Consider the following 18,322-nt stretch of genomic DNA (forward strand, 5'->3'; position numbering starts at 1 on the left):
GATTGATCGGGTCCAGCGACGTAACAAGTTGAATGAAATCGTCCATGTTTTAATTGATCAACTTTAGATAAACGAAACTAGAGAGACACTGAATTTTTGTTTCCTTTATAAATGATTTCTCTTTGTTCCTTCTTTTTTCATTTGATATACGTAATCAATAAAAAAAAAACACGTAGGACGACAAACGATTGCGATGTCTCATAGTTGCGCGTTGAAAAAGTAGGGATAATAAAGAAGAAAGAAGAAATAAAAAAAAAAAAGACATTTTCACGACGAAAAGTTCATATCATTAATTGTACGTACGCGTATCCGTGCGGAATTGTGATTTTAAACGAGACTGATTGACTTATTTTATCACTTAGAAAATTGTTTCAAATTATTAACTTAGATTGTTAAAGTACAAGACGTTCAATATTAAGGATAAACGATTTATCGACGTATATATATATATATATATATATATTTTTGTTGTTGCGTGTGCGTGTGTGAATGTGTTATCAAGAATACGTGTGTACATATATAAATTTATAGACTTATATAAATACATATATTTATTATAAATAACAGATTGATAGTTTGAACGTTATACTTTTTATACGTGAATACGAGAAGCGCGCGGAAACTGTGTGATTTTTCTTATTGTTGTTATTACTATATATTGTTATCAATGTTATCAAAAACACATCAACGCAAAATGTTTCTCGGTGGTTACGTCTATGGTAATAAAAACCAGAACAATCAACCTTCTTCAGCCAGGGGCAGCATTTGGGGTAGCGCTTATAGTCCATTTCGAAAGTAAGTTGGTAACATATTCAAAAATAATATGCTACATGTATGTTTAACATTTTTATAGACGAATGATACAAATGTTGCAATGTAGGTATTTATTAAAGAGGATTGTATATTTAATTAATTTACAACATATGTCTTTAATTAGTATCTGTTTCGGAACAGATCGAATTGTTTGTTTCAAATTTAATGACTTTAGTGAAACATCTAAAAAAGTCCTTTATCGTTTGTATGTTTTTTTTTGGTTATTAATTTTAGTATGTTCGTTTTTTATTTTTTCCTTAGGTTTTTTATTGATAATATAGTAAATCCGGTGATCACTTAAATACGTATATCATTCCTTTGAACGAAGTATTAAAGTACTATTACAGTTATTGTCACGAGAATTATCAGCACGCTCGTTTAAACACCCACGCAAGGAAAGATACGAATTCAGAGACTTTCGAGTTGGTATAGAACGAAGAATGAATCGAGAAAACGAAGTTAATTGTTTAACTCGAATGATAATTCGTTTAACGACCTGGTAATTAAAAAGACTTTGCATACGCACCGTTGACCTGCATCTCTTCATCATAATGCACTCGTCCAACGAAGTGCGAAACTTACTCTATTAGAATATGTATATGAATTATATAAATTATATATGTAATCAGTCGCCAATAGACGAACAATAGGAGTTAAACAAATGAGAAATTGTTAAACTTTTCATGATTCATTTTTTCCACGATTCATTTTTTTCAAGATGTTTTTCTTGTTCACTTTGATTTTTTGTTTTTGAGTTTCCGTTGTTTACTCGTTTTCATTATTTCGTGTAAGCAACTCATTTATTGGTGATATCGATGCTATAACTTATTCTCACAATAGAGATACAATTATCATTAAATTTTGGACTTAAAGAATTAGTAAATATATATATAGATATATATATTTTTTGTTCAACTTGTTTATTCACTTTAACGATAAATAGTCTATGTTGACAGTAAGATAATCACTAAAGATCCTATTAACGATGAGCCTTAAATATCAATAGAAATTACATATTCCAAAAGTTATATTTATTAATGGGTCGGTGTGTTGTGTGTTAACAACAGCATCGTGGTCCATGGCACAGTTCTCTCTCTCTTTCTCTCTTCCTCTTTCCTTCTCTCTCACCGTATTGATTTCTTGCTTTTACTATCCTCCATCTTGTCAGATGATGGACCACCGTTACGTTTCACGTGTAACTTGAATTTATTTTTTTCTTGTTATTTTTTAAAAATGTATGACTTGGTCATAAATAAAAAGGTAAATAAGGAATGAAAAATATTTAACTTCATTGAGAAATTTAAGAGAAACGTTTGGGTGTTGTTTATCAAAAAGCAGGATACATTTTTTACGCATCTTTAAATGCATATCTCTGTTGTGAGAGATGCGGAGAAAGAAAGAGAGAGAGAGAGAGAAAGATAAAAACACAGGAAACGACGGTAGAGGAAGGTAGAGGAAAGTTAGGGTTCGAAAGGGCAGACACTAACATTAAATGTGCACAGGGCGAGCTATTTTTAAAATCCCCGTTCGTTGTTACTTTCAAAGGAGTGCGACACATTTTGTTTTCGACACGTATTTCAAGAAAATACGTATCGAAAACAATTTGAATGTCACGTGAACCATTGGCTATTTATTACTATATGGAATAACTATTTATGTATTTAAGAAATTTGTTGGATATTTGCTAAAGGATAAAGTACAAATTTTTAATTAGTAATAATAATCATGTTTTTTATATTTATGTGACGCATATTATAAATTACACTTTCTAATTATTTGTTTGGTCTTGTAAATTTCAAGTTTTAAAAATTCAAGTTTTATTTGTGTTTACGATGAATGCGATAACGTGGGTCTTCCATAGTCCAAGTGGATAGAATGGAAAGTTATGGGAAAATTACCATTACCTAACGTGGTGAATGACAATTACTCACTAAGAAGCTTTTTTGTTTCTTATTTACTTAGAAATACATAGATAACTTTATTTTGGATTTTCAGGATGAAATATAAGAAATATAGAGGATACTTGTATTTCTTTTTCTATAACGTATTTTTTGTACTATTTTAGTTTAAAATATTATTGAATGCAAGTAAGAATTTATTATTAGTTAGAAAGTGTTACGGTTTTTTTTTTTTGATTAGCTGATTATCCTCTGTTTTTGACCAGCTTAGAGAACAAGATTAAACCTTATCGTACTTCTTCATTATTCTTAACTTGGCATTTTACCAAATGAAATTCGCATATTCCGATATTTTTCCTTGAGCTCTGACAAGCCGTTCGTTTCTCACTGGCATAGAGTCAGAAAATCATTATCCATCTGTACTAAAAGAAATCGAATGTCTCGAGTTTGGATAAGGAATTATTTATATCTTTTTGACTCTTGGAATTTGAGATTAAACTTTGAATACATTTATTCATTTCCTATAATATAAATGTAACCAATTATTATCGAAGCACGTTTGCACTTTTTTATTGCATTCGGTAAAGTTTTTCAATGTTGTGCCAAAGATTTTCGAGATGACGTTGCATTCCCAAGAAAATCAACTAACTAGCTGGTCGACAGCGATCTGAGGTTAGGTGATGATGCGTTAGGTCGCACGTTAATTACTTACTTTTGGATTTTAGCACGAACAGTACGTGTGTGTGTATCTATTACACCACCGAAATAGGTTTTGGATGAAATCTAAATTAAAGCTTTCTGGAAGTCCAGCGTTTCCTTATTGCTCTTAATGCAGTTGGCGATTGCTTGAGGACCCTACAGACTACTTCTGACTCGTCGTGTTCTCACGACATTAATTTCATACATATATACCTTGAAATAGAAATTTAATCGCTAACCATCAACATCCCTAATTGGTGATCATTGTGTTAACTAGGATTAGATAACCGATTGAGTAGAATTTTGTTCGAATGGTGAAAAAAATAGAAGATGATCTTGTACTCGACTCAGCCACGTTATCCCTTGTTCGTTTGAAATAAGACCTTCGAAATAGAAGATAGAAAGAGATCGAGATACTTTCTTCAACTTGGTCCTTTTGAAAGTTCTGTCCGATTCTATACACGCGTACGTACGTGTCGTCTATTTCCCCGTCAACGGCACATGCCGACAATCCGTTTTCGGTTCTATTCCGAAAATAGACAGGCTTTGATTCGGCGCTATAGATCCCTGGCTCTTTATTTTCAGAAGGGAAAAACATGAAAAGTCAACCAGCAATGTCCTCTTGCGTTCATGTTTTATTACGTGACCGTGTCTGATTCAGATGACACTTATTTAAAGAATGTCATTTTGTTTTTTAATTCTACTCGATCAGAGGTACGCGTAGATACCTGATCAGAACTGAGCGCCAGGTACGATTAAAACAAATGAAATTAACTCACGAGGAGGGTAGGGTATACGCGTTGAATTCTCCTTTAATTTTTATCTATTTATTGTATTTTTTGTTTGTTTCAGTACCAACATGCCTCTGCAGGACATCACGATGGGCACAACTTTACCATTGGCAAATGGTAAGTATTGCAATATCACGTTAACGATAAACGATTATCGATAAGATTCTTTGACCAATCTCAATTTTCATGGTCTCACGTATAAACCGGATATGAGTTTACGGTCTATAAACGAATAAACAAATGGTTTTACTAAACGATCTTGCTAACGTATTACTTTAATAATCGTTATGGTTTATCGAGATAATTATGTTACTTATCGTTATGTATATCTTCAATGATACAGATCGAATTCTTTTAATAATGTACCAGTGATACATTGCAGATGACAATAGGATGATCAATTATCTTTCCCTTTCCCCTTAGCACACCCATCTTATTGCTCATTTCCGACGTAATTGACCCTTCATTGAGGTGTGTAACGATGTACCAGTCTATAAGCTACTTATTTTTCACGACTCGTTGATGATAATCACACGTGATGACATAATTATGTCTTTATAGATATTTATATTTTATCTAATAATAATTATTATACGTGATATAGGAAATCAATGAAAGAGTTGTTAGTCGAGTTATATTAGGAAGACCTTTTCTTCTTCTTTTATGGTTGAATTACATTTTTATTAATATCTACGACGATGAAGACGACGTCAACGACAACGACGACGACGACGACGATGAACATAACATCGTGTCTAGTCGTCTTAGCCAATGCGGTCGACGGAGGACGGTGAGAATACTCACCTAATTGTACTCATCAAGATGAAAGAGAGGACAACGAACTTGCTTGCCTAGTGGCTTTTGCTTGCACACCGGCTGAATCTGGTGTATCTACGGTATGGCGTAAATTTGGCCCTTACTAGACGAATCTGTGCCAAATGTGTCGTTTCTTCTTTTGAGAAGGCTCGGTGCCGATAATATTTACGCGGTCTAACTGTCTACTTTAACAATCGTATAGCCTTTCTACTCTCTCAAGTCTCTCTTTTATATCTTTACGTTTCTTCTCTTATAAATATTTATACTTAGAGGGTGGGCGAGAGGGGGGGTGAATAGAGGTGGGCAGATTCGAATCGATCTATCTTTGATTTGGAATTATTTGACTTTCATTTTTTCCTATTTAAACGTTCGAATTTACGGAACACGTAAACGATTTATACGCAAGAATATATATATTTACATAGGGGTTGCGCGTTCGCAATCGTTTTGTTTAAATGAGAGCGCAGTGTTTCAACCAATCGGAAATACGACGGAGAGGTCTGATTAATTTCGATCGCGAGAACGCTATCAGGAATTTAGGACACCTGTCCCACGGCGCCAAGCAAGCGTCTATGGCAGCAAACGGCGAACTCAATTTCCATTCGGCGTTACGATTGAATCGAATTTGCCAAGTCAGTTAAAGAAAATCAAAAAGAAACAAAAAGTTAATATGTAAGCATTACTACATTGCAAAGTGACGATCATTCGCCTCTTGTCGAAATTCGTTCATCGCGATCTCGGATTACAGGAAGCAGTGATCCATTTATTTTGGCGGTTCACAAACGTTTTAAGCAGTAAGTAAGAAGTGGGAGGACGTCGCGACGCTTTGCGTATTTATTTCTGTAACAACACACACTATGCTTTGCCGTGATGATCGTCGCCTGCGTTATTCCACGTTATTATATGCATTATACATATTTGCATTGCGACGTAAAATTTGACGAGGATTTACGGAAAACATTTCTTCTCGGGAGAGAATACGATGAGAACGGAACGATAAATTGTTCTCCATTGGAACGGCAGGATATTAGAAATAAATGTTATCTACGAGACATCACTGAATTTTAGTGATCGCATTAGAAGAAAAATGTATATATATATATCAGAGAAAAAGCTAAAAAAATATCCCGATTATATTTGAAAATTCAACAAATTCAAGAATCTATGCTATATCCCATAGATTATTTCGAGAAGGGGAGAAAGAGAGAAGCCAGTTGAAACGATACTAAACAATCCTACTCTCAATATACGTCGTAGTAAAATGCGTGCTAAAATTCTGATCGCCTCGGAATAAGTCGTAAAGTTATTATTTTTAACCACTGAGGGACTACTGTCCAGCCGGTAGTCGTAGAAAATCAACAGCAAACGTTGCTGGTGCTGCTGATGCTGCTGCGTAGCTTAAGCTTTTCTTGGGAAAAGAGATGAAGTTCTAGTAAAAAAGGGGTGGAACGCGATCGGAAAGTCTAGCATGGCTGCATGCTAAGATGATTTCCACGGTTTTATTGCGGGTAGGTCAGGCCAGATTGGAGAATTGCCCGCCAAAATAGATTGTTCAAACCGTTCCGGCCTAAATGTGTCATCTATAAATACGAGAGCCCGGTTGGTACAAGAGAGTGAAAGAGAAAGAGAGGGGGAGAGAGAGAGAGAGAGAGAGAGAGAGCGAGAGAGTGAGAGAGTGCCTGGTACGCATCGATACACTTGCAGAGAAATTATTTGAAGTATAATTCGCATATATTCATGAGTCATACGTCGTTTCCCTGCACCCTAGACACCTTGTCCCTCGAGTTTCTTCATCTTCTTCTTCATATTCTTTACTCTTTTAATTTTGTCTTCTTCGTTTTCTTTCATCATTTCGTTTTTTTTCCAACGTCTGCGAAAGAAGCTTGTAAGCCGTCACTGTCGTTGACCGTTTCGTCGCCGCTTTTATTATTAGACTCCCTCGATAACAGCTCTCGAAGAATCATAGGGATTTATTCCCCCTCCCCCCATTATCTTTGTACCACTCTTTCTCTTTCTCTTTCTCTTTTAACGTTCAAAGCAAAGAGTGACAACGGCCACCACCGAAGGGATGATATCATTTTAAATGTCGCGAAAATGTCATCAGAATTGAACTTAAAATCAAGGATTTTATGAGTCCTCGAGAACAAATTTTATCACAAATATGGCGTCTCTTTCTTTCTCGAAAGTAAATTCACGGAAATGTATTTAATTTTCTCGAGAATTTCTTGAAGATAATATCTACGTATATAAATGCGTGTAACCAGCATATAGATATTATCCTTTCAAGCGAATTCGTTAGACTATTAGATAAGTTAGAAGCTTTTAGAGCTAGAAATTCGTACGTGCTTCTTCGAACACGTAACCTTCAAAAGCCTAAACGTCTAACCGATGCGAATATATAGATTCGAAATATAATTTTAACCGCAGGTTGGTTGTGTTACGGCGCAACCTTTGGCTAACAAAGACGATCGTCCGTCGTTTCAGTTCCGATTCGTCTTGTCGATCGTACGGAAATTTCTTCTTCTTCTCTCTCTTTTTTCCCCTCCTCTTGTTTTTTTTCTTCTCGAAAAGGAAGAAAGAACAAGAAAATATATATGGGCAAATAAAACGCACGCGTAAGAAGATAATCGAAGTGACATCGCGACGTAGATGTATAAAAAAAATATCTCAAAAAGAAAGAAAAAAAAAGTACTTCGATTAGGTGTTCCGTTCTTGTGGCATGGGATGTAGTAGGTCAAGGTTAGATCTTCCGTCGATCTCACAAGACAACGAGGATAGACCCATAAGGATCGAGATTAAATTCGGTACGATAATAATAAATAATCGATTTAAACGCTGATCGAATTTTTAATCGATGACAAATTATTTGTCCGCCTTGCGAGACGGTCGGATGGACGCAAGTACGCATGCGCGATCGAGAATTATATTCGATCATCGAGATATAATAACCAAGAATAAATAAAAAAAAAGGGAATAAAATTGCAATGACGTTTTCCGTCTTTATGACGGAATAACGAAGGATCGTGAGTTAGTATAAGATCGTAAGTTCGGAAAATTGTAGTCTGAGAAAGCATTGAAATGATTGTTATCGAATGAAAGATCTATTTCGATCGATTTTGGGATTTATACATGTATTTATACACGTGTATAATTAAAAACGATGTGTTTAAGTTTTATCATCGAGTGCTTCAACAACAGAGTGTTTCCTTTAATGCGTTAATTTTTGTTCTTCACGTTGTTGCAGGTACAAATTCAAAGTCATCTGGGAAAAATTCTCCTGTTAGCGGTGTCGTCGAAGGTGTACCAGGAATGGCATCCGCAGGGGTTGGAAGAACGATGAAGGAATACGAAGATCAGCTCGGTGCTTTGAAGAAAGAAAACTTTAATCTTAAATTGCGAATATATTTTCTCGAAGAACGTATGGGGATTACTTCCGCCGATGAGGGTGCGATTAAAAAGAACATCGAGTTAAAGGTCATTATCCGAGTGCCAAGTAGTAGCCAGTCGTTCATCGAACATTGAACCCGCGTTCGCTTTTTTGCATGTTATAATAATATATTGAGTTAGTAATAGTAGTAGTTATTGTCTCGTTGATATTGAAAAAGATCGATAATGTTATCTATTCGTGTGTATATGTAACTAACAGAAAATATTGAACGGTAACACGGTGTTTAGGTAGAAGTTGAGTCGCTTAGGAAGGAGTTGGCAGAGAAGCAGGAACTTCTTAGCCAAGCGGCTAAGGCATTCGAGTTGATTGAGGAACAAAAGGAGGTCTCCTCACGGAATCAGACACAATATGAGCAATCTCTTGAAAAGGAGCGTGAAAGGATCGTGCAATTGGAAAAAGGTCGGTAATGCTATTAAATTATTATTTATGTTTATCCTTATAAAAAGAGAATTGAATTAACTTAATTCTTTTGGTTATTTTATTATTATTATTATTATTATATTTTTCTTTCTTTCTTTCTTTTTATCTTCTCTCAGAACTGGAGGAATATCGAGAAAGAGCAACTGACGCTTCAATTTTTTACAAAGAAGCATTTGGTGTTACGCCAGAGAAAGCTTTGGAAAATGAAGAAAAGCTTCACCAAATGGAAGAACTCGTTGCATCGCTCGAGGCTGAAGTAAGTATTATTTAAAATCGTTTAAATTCTACATATAATATTCAAACGACGAGGGAAGAATATTACGATTATTCGATTTGCTTCTTTCTAACTTAATCGCAGTAAACAAACGGCAGTAGTAACGGTCTCACTGTCCTTTTGTTACCACAAATATAACGCCGCAGCTCGATAAGCTGACGGTTAGAAAGAATTAATCAGTATGCTGTTACTCGTTGAAGAGATAGCAAACGCTTCTTTACGGAAGGAATATTTTTTAATGAACATTTATCATTCTTTTCTTCATTTTCTTTGTTTTAAGATAAGAAGTATCATTTATTCGTTCAACGAGTTTTTTTTTAAAATAAAACTAGTGAATTTCCATTAATCGTTTGTGTAAATTTTCCGACTATTCGTTAGATCGATCGTCAAATTAGTTAGTTTAATAAAATTATACGAATTATTATCTTCTTCAGGTAAGACAAATAAGTGGTAGCTTAGAAGAAGAACGTGAATGGGCTCAAGAATTGGAAAGCGAAAGGGATCAATTTAGAGATCGTTTAGAGGCTGAAATACAGATGAGAGAAAATTTGGCTACCGAAAGGCTACGAGATATCGATGAATTGAGAGAACGAGTTCGAGAATTGGAGGATCAAGTTTTTAAAAAAGATACTATCGTTCAGCAATATAAAAGTGAAATAAGTGAAAAGGATAGGGCGTTAAAGGAAAAGAACACGTTACTGGAAGAAAAGTGTAGGGCATATGAAGAAATATGTTCAGTTTCTGATAGAAGAAAAAGACAGATTGATCAGTTGAGAACGTCCGTTAAAGCAAGGGACGAGGCTCTGACTGATCTAAATAATAAACATCGTGCTCTTTTATCTCAGGTGAAGAAACATTTCTCCCAAAAATTCGAGGGCGTTAAAGTTAAAACTTAGAACAACATTTATTCTTACATTCGGTTATTTCTCTTCCAGTTCGAAAACGGCTATACAAAACGATCACCGGTAAGCAGCCCCTCGACAGTAAATCCATTTATAGAATCCGTGTCGCCAAGGATGGCACAAAAACTAACTTGTCTGCAGGGTTCAACGAATAACGATAGCGCTGCGTTTGATCGGGAAGCAAACAAGGAAAGACTCATAAAAGTAAAGTCGCCTACAATCATGATGACCAGTATGGATGAAAAGGAAAATAAAGAGTTGGCAAAGGTAGCTTTCCATAAGTTCTCAACAATTCTCCATTTTTTCCTTTCTTAGGTTTGTATCCATTTTGTTATTTGTACAAATTGAATCCTCTATTGATAGGAATTGCAAGAAAAGGAACTAGAGTTGAAGCGACGGGAGGAAGAAAAAAAACAGTTGATTTTGAAATTGTGTAACGTGCAAAAACAAGTTGAAGTTACGGATCAAAAATTCAAAAAGATGGAAGGTGAACATCAAAAGGCTGTTAAGATGATCCAAGGATTTATGGAAAGACAACAACAATTGGAAGATAGAATAGCGAGGAAAGAACGGAAGATAGAGGAATTGGAGGCTGAATTGAATAGGTCATCTGGATACGAGGATGTGAAAGCAAGAAGACGCGATGGGTCTGCCAAAAAGGATTACAGTGTTGAAATTACTGAAAATCCAGAACGTGATGATAATAGCAATCAGGTCGATATTACAATTTATGGACTTTACTCGATTATCTCTACGTTTTTAAATAAACATCCCTTAGAGAAGAAATATTGGCCTGCAAATCAAGTTTAATTGAAATGTTACGAATCGTAATAGATGATTTCCAGTTTGAAAATACGATATTTGTCGTGTGGTATCAACACATTGAAGTGAAATTGTTTATGAAACGTAGAGATATCACGGTAGAAGCAAGGATATAATCACTATTTAAATTATAAGAACGAATGCATGACTTAGTACATCAAACTTTTTTGTTTCTTTCAGAATCACTGAATTTTACTTCTTCTACTTCTCCTTCTCTGCTTTATGCCATCACTACTAGCAATGCATGACAATTACTGCTATGAACATCATTCATTATCGCGACTGCCTTGCAGCATAAACAGGCAAAAACGTATTTATTTAAATAAAAAAAATGCTTTTCAGTACATATATATACATATATATATATATATTATATATATAAATATATAGTCACATATAAATAACAAAGATGTAGTAGACATATTCTTAAATCTTTTTTAATAATTAACTCAGTTCATTATTATTTTTGTAATTATTTTCTCTAGCCTATTATATGTGACTATATTGATTTAAAGACTTATGTTTAGCACTTTTCGAAGTATAATCATATCATTTGATTAATACATATCATATTCTCGATAGATATTCAAGCGTTTTTTTTTATTTAAATGAATAGTTAAATTCGAGAGTTTATATATTAATCATTTTTAGTTCAAATGCGATTCTGACCGTTTTTTAGTTAAAAGTTCAAAAAAGTTCGTATTTATGAATGCGAACAGAAATATCACACGAATAATGAAATCTTCATTTCTAATAACATTTGTGGGTGTCAATTAAATCTATTAGAACACACACGAAATGCCAATATATTACATTGTAGATTTTTATCCGTCCGTTCATGCACACTTAGATGTTCTTGTAAATAGCCGTTAATTTATTTTTGTCACATTAAAAATAGTACTCGAAATATCTTGTGTATTTTTTTTTCATTATATCTTTAAAAAAATTTTAAAATGAAATTGTGTGCGCGTCGCAATAAAATAACAACAACAAAATTAATCGCATTTACGAGCTATATTACGTATCTCTCATGATCATTGCTTTTTGATTTATTCTTTTATATTTTTCTTCATTTTATTTTTCTCTGATGCACGCCTCTTACGAACGTTATACTTTAGCATGAATCTTACTTGGATATGTGTCGGTATATTGTTGATAATTTAAAATGACGTGGCCGATTACGTTGTAATTATAAAGAAATAGAAATAGAAAAAAAAAATTCAATTTTACGAAATAACGAAATTTCCTTAAGAAATATCGCGTGGAATCACGTGATGTCCGGGCTTCATGGAATCTCGGTGATACCAAATTGAAAGCACGCATGCCGTCTAATAATAGTGATCGTGTATCCCAACGTCTTGCAGTCCACGCTCGGCAGTGTTCGCACGAAAATTCATCTCGACTGGTTAATCACAATCGTGTGGTTTTCCTTTTTACGAACGAACGACCAATAAGAATTAAATTAATTACAAGTAAAAATTACGCACGGTTCGTTACGTGATTCATCATTAACGTCGTGTGTTGTCGAAAAAAAAAATTTTAAAAAGAAAAAAAAATATATAGAACTTTTGTTTTTTCTTTCACGAAAAATTCATCGCATTTCGGGGGGAAATAAGAAAAAGAAATCATATTAATTAATGTGACTATTAATTCGAGTTTAACAATAGCAACGATCGTTCTTATTGGCACCATCACGTTTCGAAAATAAAAAAAACGATAACGACATCGTGTGTATACTTATACACACTACTACGGTCATTCACAGTGCTAATTACATTTTAGCGCTCGCGTTGAATACCACTTGGGATTCGATCTTTTCCTTTTCCTATTTTATTTTATTTTATTATTTATTTCTCTTTATTTGTTTAATGTTCTTGATTGTCCATTCTATCTTTGACGAATTCGAAAGTTACACTTACTACGCGTAAAACATGTTCTCCTGTTTGTGTGCCTCAATGCGGATGGAGGTAGGTGTATCACGATATCAAAAATAGATTGATATCGTCCAAGATAGGGAATAATAACATCGAGAATATTAATCTTATTTTTTTTCTTCTTTTTTTTTACGTATACTCTTTGTTTCTTTTTTTTTTTATTTTTTTTTATTTTTTCAGCGAGTATGTTTTCAAGTGCACACAACAGGATACTTACTCTATATGTGTACATGGGAAAAAATTATACAAAATATTTGAAATTAATATTAATTTTAATTAATACGAAAATAGAATTTAGATATCGAGTTATTTCGACTAGGACAATCGATAGGAATTACAAATTGAATCTTTTTCTTTTAGGGCCCAGCCGTTATCACGATTGTTCCCCCGCGCTCTTGGCCAAAGAAAATGAAAAATTAATTATCGTTGAAAAATCGAATTCCAGTAGTCGTCTATGTCTTCCGATTTTTGTTACAATATAATGATAATCGTCCAATAAAAACTAGAGAATTTTTAATTTTCGTGACCGATCTTATTCTCAATTGCATATACGAACTGTAGCTCACATTTCTTTTTGTAACATTTATATCTGTAATTAAATTTGTTGTGTTTTATCAATAAAAATGAATTCTTTTCTATATCGATCTGTTTGAGTTTTATTCACGATGAAAATCCTTTTCTGTGTGCAGCAACGGTTTGAAGAAATGGAAGCTAAAATAAACGACCTGCGAGATCAGATAGAGACAATCAAGGCGGAGAAACATCGTCTGGAAAAGCAAATACAGGTTGAATCAGAGGTATGTTAATTTTTTATTTTATTTTTTATTTTTCCTTAAATCAGCTATTCTTCAATGCTTCCCCAAAATCTTTTTTTCCTCTTTATTTTCTGGATTAATTAATAAATCGAACAAATATTTTTATTTCACAGGAGTTACAGGAACGACTCAACGACAAAGATCAACGAATAGAATTTTTAGAAATAGAGAAAAATACGATGAAGGAAGAATTACAAGACAAGATCACTGAACTTGATAAGTTGAAACAAGCGACCGTGGAAATTCCCGTCAACGAATCCTTCGAGTCTTCGGAACATAAAAAATTAATTCAAGAACTAGATCTACGTAACGCGGAAATCGCTGAGAAAAATCAGAAAATCGAGCAATTAAGCAAGGAGTTGCAAGTGAAGACACATAATCTTCAAAAATTGGTGAATACCGAGTTATGGAGTAAAAACAAAGAAATCGCTAAGTTGCACAATCATATGACGGCAAACAATCAATTGGATAGAAGCCGAAGCAAAACTGATATTCCTCAAGAAAGCGCTAGTACACATTTTGCAACTCTTATTAAGGAATTAAATGACATTGGCATTAAAGTATCTTTTACCAACGAAGTCATTCAATTAAATTACGTGAATGGAAACGAGTCGATAGATGTTAAAACGATGACAGAATATATTCAAACATTGGTAGAAAAGAAAAACGAATTGGAGAAAGAAGTGGATTATCTAAATTGGTTGAAACTTGTCACAAGACCCGACATAGCAGCAGAAATTGATGAATGTGAGAATGAAAGTGAAAGAACGAGAAGATATTGCGAATTGTTACGCGTTCATTTAAAGGATCTCGTTAAATTGATGAAGGATATTCTGAAGAACGCGAATCATCTTGATGCGATTCATCATGATCATAATCAAATTGTATTGGACGTGCTCCTAAGTTCGAATATATTTTCCGATGATTTTGCACGAGTTCTCGAAGAGATGACCAAACACGTTGTGATCTTTGGTAATAATAAAAATGCGATTGAAAATAACGAGAAAATCGACAATGCCGTGAAAAAAAGTTATTCCGAAAATATTTTGGATTTACCAAAAAATCATACGACTACGCAATCAGATTCAGAAGCTTTCTCGGAACCTGATAGAATAGTATCTATGGCTAGAATTGGTTTGCAAGAAACTCAACAAAAATCTATTAATCGCTCGAGATTTAGCAAACATATGAAAACGTTTAGCGACTCGGAGGATTCGATGGATTATATACCATATCATAAAACTTATCAAGATGATTTACATGATCTGGACGCGAATCATCATATACAGGAACTGAAAGAAACAAATAATCTTTTATATTCCGAATTGAGTGCTCTTAGGAACGATCTTACTACAAAAATTTCTTATGATATCGTATGTAACTTTTCTTTTTCTTATGTTGTTTTTATTATAGAATCTAGTTTCATGCCAAATTTATGTGTATCTTTGTCTTACTTTTAGATATTCGATGAAAAGTTGGTACCGCTCATTTTGAAACTTGAAAAGTCACAAAAAGTTTGTGAGAGATTGCAATCGTCTTTAGACAAAAGAATACATGAGTGTCATGCTTTGAGAAAAGAGAGTAAACAGAACAGTATACGGAAAGCACAACTTGAGAAAAAAATAGCAGATGTGGAGAGTATGGTCGCTGAAATGACTAAACAAAAAGCTGAACTTTTGCAGTATAAAGAAAACGCAGAGAAGAAGACAGCTGATATGTTAATGGTTCTTAAGAGAGAAAACGATCGAGTAAATATTATTTTCTTTTCTTCAATTAATTTTAGTCTTAAATGATCTAACTTTACTGTAACACTTTTTGTTTTTACATACTTTAGTTGAGGTCCAAAATCAGAACAATGGAAGAAGATAGTGAAACTGCTAAAGCAAAAATATCAACCTTAACAAAAGAGTTGGATCATCTTACACTCTTACACAGTCAAATTCTCGTCGAAAATACAAAATTAACTAATGAGAAATTAAGACTTGAACAAGAAGTACGAAAAACTGATAACAGATACGATATGTCTGTTCGTTTATTGCAAGATAAATTTAATAAAGAGGTAAGACACTCACCGAATTATTTATTTCCTATTTTTATCTTTAATGGTAATATACAACATAACACATGTATGAATTTCTTTTCTGCAGATCTCAGATTTGAATCAAATAAATGATTCTCATAGAGCAAGAGTTGAAGAACTCGAAGCTACCAATAAAGAACTTCGAAGACACGTTGCTGTTTGTGAAGCAAGCGATTCAGCACCAAGCTCGAGTGGGGTTTCTTCGATACCAACTGATTCCACATTAAAACAAGCATGCGACGAAATTATTCAAGAATACCAAAATTATAATGTAAGTGTTTACAAATACTTTTTTAAGAAAAAGAAATAAAAGTTTGATGAATTATGATTAACATATCTTATAATTTTGACAGGCCTCGCAATATTGGCAACCAATAAATTATCAAACTCTTGGTGGACGGAGTAAATCCAGTTGTTCACCTGACTTAGGCATTGAAAGTGATGCAACAGTTAACACAATAAGACCACTACAAGATACTTTGAAGATTACCGAGTCAATGACCAATTTACTCAGCGATGAAGACAATGGTAATAGGAATGCTGCTGCTCGAGAGGTAGACAGTGATAGCCCATTGCCAATTGAAGGTACGTTTTAATTCATTTGATTTTATCTTTGAGATTTTCTATACTCTTAAACAGAGTAATATCGTTTGCAAATGTGTATATGAACAATTTCTTCACTAATTATATCTTATTGCTTTTATAGCAATTTTAGCTGGACATAAATATAGTATGTATCTCAGATAAACAATTTAATTATTGTGCTTTTTAATCTGTTTAATTTAGTTTAGATAAAACTTAGCGATTTTAGTGCTTATTTTTTCTTTTTATATCTTTAGCATCTTCTATATTTTGATTCATTGATTCAATGTGATTCAGAATATAGTATTTTTGCTTATATTTAAAAAATATTTTGTGCAACTTCCACTTACCACATATATTAGCTTATTTGAAGTTAAAATATTTTAGATCATTGATTTATTGGTAAAATTTATAGGTCTTGATGAAATAGAAGCACTCAAACAAGAAAATGAAACGCTGAAACGGAGGTTAATGAAAACGAGAAGAGCTCTTGAAGATACTTTCCAACACTTGTCAACGTCGAACAAGAACAAGAAGAATGTTGAAAAGGCAATCACCAAACAATTGATGATTACGAAAAGTATACTGAAGAAAACAAGAACTTATGATGAACCATTCGAAAACTGATGTGAACAAAAATATATACAAAGACCAAATTGAATTAAATATGTCTGTAGAAGAGAAAGCAGATACAAAATGGACAAGGTTTTGCTAAACCGATTTGCTTTAATCTTTGAATTGTTCACGTACACACAACACACAAAAACATTGTCCAATTTTAATTGTTACATATTTTAGAATCCAACTGCTATACTATTCTACAGACTTATATTGTTAATTTTTTTAATAACGAAACATTTCGAAGTGACACGTATAAATGTTATGAATATTACTAACAGCGATATTCTATCATTGTAATTTTTGTAAAACACGAAAAAAAAACGAAAGATAAGTATTTTCTTACTACAACGAAATGTTTTCGAGAGGAAACGAAAATTAAAAAACCATCTATGTGCTTTTTAAAATACGCGACTGTATAATACGATATTTGTATATACTTATGTAGAAAGATTGCACGCAAAACATTGTATAAATCCATTTTGATTTATACTTTAGTGACTTGTGACTTCTTTCTTTTCTTTTTTTTTACAGATTAAGTTTAGCAAGAAACTTATTCTTTTTTCAATGAATTATTTTATCGATTACATGAAATCACACGCGCGAAAATTCAAAGATGTGTTGTGTCATTATACGGCATCTGTACATAGTCTTCATAAATAATAAAGTGCCATTAATATTTGCGGTTTGAAATATTTTCTTATTTCGTTATTTTTAGACGTATTTATATTCCTATTCTTTATTTTCTAATTTCTCTTTACACAGAAAAAATGTTATACTAAATTTGTAATTAATGGACAAATACTTCGTCGAGATCGACTTCGGTGCTTCTCTCGTTACCCGAAACAGTTCTGGTATACGAATAAAATACGAATTAACATAGATTATGATAAATTTTTATTATCACTTGATGACTAGATAATAATATAAAGATCCGTAATAACCGATTTCGGTGAAGTTGCGAACTGCGATAATTACACGCATGTTTTTTGTCCGTCAAGTTCGATGAGGAGCACAAAATCAGTTTTCTTTTTCTTTTCTTTTCATATTGTACAACATTTCACTCTTTCTTAGTCGTTTAATATAATATCTTTCTTAACGCATTTTTTCATGTTATTTTTATTTTCTTTTGTTTCTCATGATAATTGAATTTGTAGGCAGAATGATTAGGAAGAGGGGGTATACGTATATACAATTCTACAGTGACACTTTCCATTAGCACGCTGCTATATATGATCAAGAACTGTAATCAAAGTCTCATGACAATTATAATGGGTGTATTTTTGCCTTTTTCTTTCTTTTCTTTTCTTTCCTTTTTTTTTTTAACGAACCAAGAAGACGAACGACGAACCAAATAGACGACAGTTATACGTAAGAAAAAAGAAGATCCCGGTTCAATTTTTCGAGATC

The 18,322-nt window shown here is 33.2% G+C and overlaps 1 protein-coding gene across 3 annotated transcripts; it reads left to right on the top strand.

The window, feature by feature from the left end:
* The first annotated feature begins 48 nt into the window (after positions 1–48).
* LOC122522286 (centrosomin) lies at positions 49–17,605 on the top strand. 3 transcript variants are annotated; one of them, XM_043643206.1, is made up of 16 exons: positions 49–795; positions 4,263–4,318; positions 8,262–8,491; positions 8,693–8,864; positions 9,002–9,141; positions 9,594–10,004; positions 10,095–10,328; positions 10,425–10,775; positions 13,507–13,614; positions 13,746–15,005; positions 15,093–15,380; positions 15,467–15,691; positions 15,780–15,983; positions 16,066–16,297; positions 16,419–16,442; positions 16,710–17,605. In XM_043643206.1, the coding sequence occupies exons 1-16, from the start codon at positions 668–670 to the stop codon at positions 16,919–16,921; spliced, it is 4,275 nt and encodes a 1,424-aa protein (XP_043499141.1). In that variant the 5' UTR covers positions 49–667; the 3' UTR covers positions 16,922–17,605. The 3 variants fall into 3 exon arrangements, with proteins under 3 accessions (XP_043499141.1, XP_043499142.1, XP_043499143.1); XM_043643207.1 differs by lacking the exon at positions 16,419–16,442; XM_043643208.1 differs by lacking the exons at positions 49–795; positions 4,263–4,318 and adding an exon at positions 5,079–5,097.
* The last annotated feature ends 717 nt before the right edge of the window (positions 17,606–18,322 follow it).

This window comes from Polistes fuscatus, unplaced genomic scaffold (assembly GCF_010416935.1).
Source record: "Polistes fuscatus isolate 324 unplaced genomic scaffold, CU_Pfus_HIC Scaffold5, whole genome shotgun sequence".
Classification (NCBI taxonomy): domain Eukaryota; kingdom Metazoa; phylum Arthropoda; class Insecta; order Hymenoptera; family Vespidae; genus Polistes; species Polistes fuscatus.